The following is a 7,360-nucleotide window of genomic DNA, read 5'->3' on the forward strand; positions in this document are numbered from 1 at the left end:
TTTTTTAATCTTTTGTTTCCAGGTTTAAATTATATTTGTAATCTCAGGGTTCAGTATAGACCTACTCTAATTCATATTTGGAATGTGATAGTCTTCTTTAACCATAGAAATAATTAACAGCCGGATGTAATGAAAGCCACCTTTATTGAAAATAAGCATGTAAAACACACGTATGTCTAAAACAGCTAACTAACACTGCCATTATCAGTAAGCTTTTATAAGTAAAAGATATTCAGGCTCATGGACAATAAAAATGAACGTGAGGAGGTGAGTTAATACTGAAATGTGTTAAACAAATGAAAAAAAGGATCTTCCTCGACCATCTGCAATTACATTACATAAGAGTGACTCAGATGAGTATTAAACATGTTAGCATTTCTGTAGGATAAATACTCAAAAACAAACAAATATTAAGGTAAAAATCAGCCTCCATTTTGGGCAACACCTGCTTGGGGTGTTGGTTATAGTGCTCCCTAGTGGGCACTTTGAAAACACCAACATATATGACCCACTACCCAAGTTTCTCTTCTTTGACAGAGAAACCAACACTTCACTGAAACACCGAGGACACAAAGCAATCTGTGAGTATTTGTTCTGGCACTAGATTTCTACAGTCCTCCATTTCAAAAACTGCCAAAGTGTTTGTAAAAACATTATCTATTTGAACTTTTGGACAACTGATTGCCCTTTTTATTATGGGACATTGGTCAGTTGGTAACCTGTTTTCTTTCTCAGTGGCAGCTGTTTAACCTTCCACAACATGTTCAGTTCATTAATCTGTTGAAGAAATTCTTCACCTTCTGAAGTTGCTGCAGTGTCTGTCCAGAGGGGGGCAGTCTTGGTCACACATATTCTTTGTTGCTGCTGCTGGCAGACCGTGCAGAGTTACTTTTAGGATATTTTGACACTTGTTTACTTCGAGGGCAAGAAGCAGCCAACATGGCTCCACCAAGAACATCAAGAAATGACCCACCCCAAGCGATGAAAATGGCTGCGCCGAATTCAAACCTGAAGAACAAAGAGAACAGGTCTTATTAGGAAATGTGAAAATTCACTTTTTTTTTTTTTTTTTACTATATAATTGCATTCAGCTAAAGTTCTAGAGTGTTTCTTCACCCTGTTCCTGGATGATTCCCAACACTGGATGTTTCCATAATCGAACCCACCCAATTTAACTCATCAATACTAGAAATGCTGCAAGAACTGAAACGGGTGTGTCGGATAAGGAAGACATCCAAAATGTGTCTTTTTGGGGGACCTCCAGGAACACAGTTGAGACACTCCGCTCCAGAAATCGTGCAAAGTAGAATTCCTTGTGCTCACTTGGTGTTGACTGGAGTGAAGGGGTTGTAGAATGCTCGGATCACGTTGTGGGCAAACCAAGAGCAGGCCACAACTGCACAGAGGGCTGTAGGAACCAAATACAGAAGACAGAAGATCTTTCTTTGTTTGCCAATGTCTTCAAAGCATTAACTAGATTTCTTTGATGTTCACTGACCCACAGACTGAGCAAAGACTGATGTTATATAAGAGCAGTTCAAACATGGTTCACTGTAAACTTGCATGAAGTCTGTCTCAGAGTCTCACTGACCTCCCACCAGCAGTATGATGCCTCCTGTCATGGCCGTGCGAGCTTTGCGAACTTTGTCATCAGCTCCACAGGTGGTGCACTTCATTCCCATGCAGGCCACACCGAGACCGGCAATGGACACGATGATACCCACAATCATCAAAGCACGGGTCGCTTGGAGATCACCTACAGGAGACAGAGAGTTAAGGACAGGGAACGACAAACAGATGCAGATTCATCTTACTGCTGATTGTGCTCTTATTGTGAGTTTCTACACTAAAACTGGATGTTAAGATCTTAACAACTGTCCACCAGGAAAGAGCTCTTTTATAAGTTTAAATATACAGAGTGTCAATTTACACTAAGTGCAAACAACCTGCCTTGTTGGCAGAAGCTATTTACACTAAATCCACCCACCAATGTGTGGTTGGGCTAGACAACATTACAAATGATGCCTATAAAACAGCAACTCCACTGGTGTAAGGGGTAAAGTGCATAACAGTGACTACTTGACTTTTTTGGACCCAAGTTTGAATGTGCCCTTTGCCTTGTTTTGTCTGCTTTTCACATCACATATTACATTGGAAAGGCTTTTTTTTATATATATATATATATAAAAAAATTAAAATGAAGGAAATTATCGAAAAGTGATAATAAAGTGCGTCATGTGTGTTTATCTGTTAAGGTTAGGGGAAGTTGTAAAGAGGGCTTTATTGTCCCAATAAAGCAGCATCCATTTAATTAATTAAAAAAAATAAAAATAACTATCATTATTCCAAATAAAATACTGCTATTTTTACTTGGTGTAAATAGAATATATTGCTATTTGCACTTAGTGTAAATAAAATCTAGCCTATCGCTATTTGCACTTAGTGTAAAAAAACATCCACTGCTATGAAAATAGTGCTATTTTCACTTAGTGTAAATAGAATCTATCGATATTTGCACGTAGTGTAAATAAAATCTAGCCTATCGCTACTTGCACTTGTAAATAGCATATTTCTGCAAAAATAGTGCTATTTTCACTAAATATAATCTATCACTATTTGAACTTACTGTAAATAGCATATAGCTATAAAAACAGTGCTATTTTCACTTAGTGTAAATACAATATTTCGCTATTTGCACTTAAGGTAAATAGCATCTAACACTATGAAAATAGTACTATTTTCACTTAGTTTAAATAGAATATATTGCTATTTGAACAATGTAATCTTCATTGAAATCTTAACCATCAGCCATGCGACTGGTCGAACCACCAGAAAATAGCTGTTAGATAAGAATGTTGTAAAATATAATCATTTAATATTATTCTTTAAATGCTTAATTTTTTGCTATGCAGTTGCTGAAGTGTTCATCGTCATTTTCACTAAAGTCTGAGCACTAGTAATACTGATGCTTGCCTTAGCACATCCACTAACTAATTATTCACTGTCCGTACGCTGTTGAAAGGGATGCTGCTAAAAATGTCTATATAAAATCAATCAGTTTGGCAATACAGCTAAAAGAGAGAGCAAGAAGCCATTCTGACAAAAACCAGTCTGTGCCAGTGCATTCCTGTACATGTGCATACAAAACTCACCAACAGAGAGAGAGAGAGAGAAAAAAAAAAAAGGGAACGTGTAAGGGGCAGGGGTGCAAACTGTAGTGAAGCGGAAGAATTATTCCTCTCCTTTATTCATTAAAACACAATGAGGCATCTCTTGCCAGGCACAGAAAACAGTCAGTGGTGTAATTCAGCGGGTCACCCTTCATCCTCCCGTTTTCTCTCTTGTCTTTCGCTCCTCCCTCCATCCTAATTCAACCTGCTGTCAGGTGCAGTTCCAGCTGGTTTCAACTGGAAATTCCTGCCGTTTTCTCAGAAATAACCCCTGAGGTTCTTCACAGAGCCCCTCAAGTAAATACATCAAGTCAAGAAGGACTGAACTGCAAGAGCTAAATCACATTATAGAACAGTCTACATTCATCTCTAAAGTGTTTCTGCAAACTCTAAGGTAGAACGTGACGTTGTGGTTTCCTATCCTGATCCTTGGGGAACTCTGGGAATGTTTCTGTAACAGCCCTAAACTCAAGCACTCAATTCAATGAATAAACTAATAATTCATTACTGGTAGTTGGGTGTGTTAATAAAAATCCGTTAGCAATTATAGAAACAATGGATTACGTTCTTCCTGGAGAAGCACAGGCCTTTGTCACCATGACTACCTGTCCTGCCTGGTTACATTACAGTCATACAGTAGATTCAAAGTCCCACCGGCAAGGCCAGCATCCATTAATCAAGCTCTGGCTGGGAATAGCACCAGTGTTTATTTGAGTGTGTGTGCGAAGAGTTGGAAACTACGGCTTCAGATGCCAGAGAATTCCAATAAACACCTCCAGTATACATTTACTGTATATTACAGGGCAGGCACTTGATTAATGTGTGATATAATAGTACTTTCTAATCAACCATTGGCATTTTCTACATTTAAGTTTAGATTTAGTTTTTGATCAGCTTGATTCATCTGGCTCCTTTACATGTGGACCAGGCAAAACTAGATTAATAGACAATGTACTAAAATTATGGAACACTAAATATATAAAATTAATACATTTATAATGCATACAATTATATTTACATTGTATATTCAAGTATATTCACACTGAACTGAATATTATCACAATGACATCACAGGTCATTAAAATAAAAATAAATACTGTAAGTGAAAAAACATGCTCACTTAACGTGAAAAAGATACAGATAGATTTTTTTGACACTCACTGTCTAGTTGTAGAATGGAGTCGTAGATTTTGCACTGAAGCTGTCCGGTGCTCTGAAATGCGCAGGACATCCACAGTCCCTGGTAAGTGGCCACTGCCGTGATAATACTGTCCCCCACGTACGCTGACATCTTCCACTGCGGGAGGATGGTGCCCACGATCAGTCCAATGATGCCAATCAGAGAGAGACCAAATCCAAGCAACTGAACGCCCGAGTTTGCCATATTTTTGATACTTAATGGCAACCTGAGCAAAAAGACTTGTCTCGGCGACCGCTCAGCGCTCCAGTCCCGCACCTGTTACTCTCTGAAGAACCTCTCCGAAAAATTGTTGATGAAGTTGAGAAAGTAACCAACTCTCCGAGACAAAACAGCAGTCTGTCAGTCAGCTGGCGGTGTTTATACCTCGACACAGATGTAAGTTACAGTCGAAGTGCTGCGTAAAATACAGATGCTGAACAGGGGAGTCTTGAGGGAATGAGAGGGTAACCACTGGCTGGCGAGCGATGCCCGTTGTGTCCTGCCCGGTGTCGTGACGTCACACAACATAGAATCACTCGCATCATCTTCACTTTAATTTTAAACTTGTTATCCTACACAAAATATCGGGTAGCAAACTAGATAAGTTCTGTTTTCACTAAAACATTCTTCAAGTGTCTTTAATAAGAAAACTGCTTCTGCCAAAAAACATGTGGTAAATCATAAGTCTGACATGATGAAAGTCTAAATTATGAGATGTCTCAATTATGAAATAGGAAGTCACAATTGTGACATAAAAACTGAATTATGATTTCCTTTTGTAAATTGGCGGAAATGGGCTTTAATAAAGCAAACACTATTGTTGTTATTGTCATGCTTTACAAAAATTAATGGTTTTGTTATAGTAAAAGTGTGGTAACCATGTTTTTTTTTTTTTTTTTTTTTTTGCGTATTGATTACTTACTAGTAAATCCACACTTTTACTACAAATACCATGGTTAGAGTAGCAAAACTATACTAACTATAGTTACTATAGCTAAACTATAGGTTTAACTATAGTAAAAGTGTTTTTTTTTTATTTGTAGTAAAACCATAGTTAATTTTAGTAAGGGATTAGCCAAATAATAACAATTTTATTAAACTTATTATTTTGCCTGCTTTCATTCACATTGCTAAATTTCAAAAACCGTCCATTTTTGTTTGTTTAATTATCAGTTCTTATAAAATGTTTTACATTAAATACAGTCCACTGCTATCGTCTATCCAGTCTCAGGACCTCAACACATCTTGTCCATTTCATGAGGACATGTTTGTCACGTCTAACCATTCCATCAGGTGACCTCTGCACTTCCAGTGAAAGGGGGGAAAAAATCTGGAACACTATCAACTATTGTCTGCAGTCACAGTGTAGAGTTGGCGCCAATGTTACAGTAATCACACAAAGGTAAAGAGGAAATACGTATAACCTGGGAAAAACAAGGCGGAAGCAATAATGCTATTCGAACAAAAATTGATTTTCACTCCAGAACGTGTCTATGTCTGACACCCTGATGTTTTTGGCTGATGTTTTCTTTCAAAGGTAACAAATAGGTTTTAAATGAATACAGTTGAGGTCGAAAGATTACATACACCTTGCAGAATCTGCAAAATGTTAATTATTTTAGCCAAATAAGAGGGATCATACAAAATGTGAAATCAATGATCCACAGCTGTGTTTTTTTCTTTTTTTAGTGATAGTTGTTCATGAGTCCCTTGTTTGTCCTAAACAGTTAAACTGCCCACTGTTCTTCAGAAAAATCCTTAAGGTTCCACAAATTCTTTGGTTTTTCAGCCTTTTTGTGTTTTGTGTTTGTGTTTGTGTTTGTGTTTTTGAACCCTTTGCAACAATGACTGTATGATTTTGAGGTCCAGGTTTTCACACTGAGGTCTGAGGGACTATTACAGAAGGTTCAAACGCTCACTGATGCTCTAGAAGGAAAAATGATGCATTAGGAGCCAGGGGTGTAAACTTTTCAACAGAATGAAGATGTGTACATTTTTCTTATTTTGCCTAAATATCATATTTTTTTTCATTTAGCACCGCCTTTCAAAAGCTACAGAAGACATGTTCCCAGAAGACAAAATAAGTTAAATTTACCCTGATCCTCAAACTCAATGATACAGCGTTTCCCTGGTTACCACTGTAGCGCCGTGATTATGAACGCAACTTTAAATGCATTATACAAAGGTAAATGAAAAGAAAACGCCATGTAAACCTTTCTTAAAACAGTCAGTTTCCCTCAGAGATACATTCATATAAACCCTGATTCAATATTTAGGATATTATTTGCAATATTTCGCGCATTGTGAACTGTGATCTTTTTCTGCCTGCTAACGTTACAGTATTTTTTTCATTTTTGTGTTCATCTTCAGCGTCTCTGGCCTCTGTTAACGGATGTTTAAAGAGTAATATTTCCACACATATAAACTTTGGTGACGACGCAGCATTGGCCCGATTGGGTTAGTGACAGATTTGTCAACTGTCTTGAGTGTCTTTTACGGGACCCTGGCCCTGGCGAAAAAAAACAGCATATGCTGGTAGGTATATTTTGATGCTGGGATGCTGGTTAGGTATGTTTTGATGCTGGTTTAAGCTGGTCCTTTGCTGGTTTATGCTGGTCATGTTGCTGGTCAAGGACCAGCTTAAACCAGCAAAAACCAGCAAAGGACCAGCTTAAACCAGCATCAAAACATACCTACCAGCATATGCTGGTTTTTTCAACAGGGGGGGCCATCGGGCACTCCTTATTGTCGAGCCCTGAAGTGTATGTAAACTTTTGAACAGGGTCATTTTTATAAATTCAACTATTTTTTTCTCTTGTGGACTATATGTAAACGTCTTTTTTTCGTGAAATATCTCATTCAGGTGAGTACTAAATAAAAAAAAAAATGGTATGATCCCTCCTATTTTGGTAAAATAATTAACATTTTGCAAATTTTGCAACTTGTATGTAAACTTTTGACCAACTGAAAAGTCACAATTTTGTTCTCAGAAATCTTAGAGAACGTGTGG

At 37.6% G+C, this 7,360-nt stretch overlaps 1 protein-coding gene across 1 annotated transcript; it reads right to left on the minus strand.

Moving 5' to 3' along the window:
* Window positions 1-127: 127 nt before the first annotated feature.
* Window positions 128-4,837, minus strand: cldn7a (claudin 7a). The gene is made up of 4 exons (XM_051115578.1): window positions 4,332-4,837; window positions 1,592-1,756; window positions 1,324-1,408; window positions 128-1,008 (listed from the first exon to the last, which is right to left on the minus strand). The coding sequence occupies exons 1-4, from the start codon at window positions 4,552-4,554 to the stop codon at window positions 843-845; spliced, it is 639 nt and encodes a 212-aa protein (XP_050971535.1). The 5' UTR covers window positions 4,555-4,837; the 3' UTR covers window positions 128-842.
* Between the last annotated feature and the right edge of the window lie 2,523 nt (window positions 4,838-7,360).

Source organism: Labeo rohita, chromosome 7 (genome assembly GCF_022985175.1).
Source record: "Labeo rohita strain BAU-BD-2019 chromosome 7, IGBB_LRoh.1.0, whole genome shotgun sequence".
In the NCBI taxonomy this organism is placed as follows: Eukaryota; Metazoa; Chordata; class Actinopteri; order Cypriniformes; family Cyprinidae; genus Labeo; species Labeo rohita.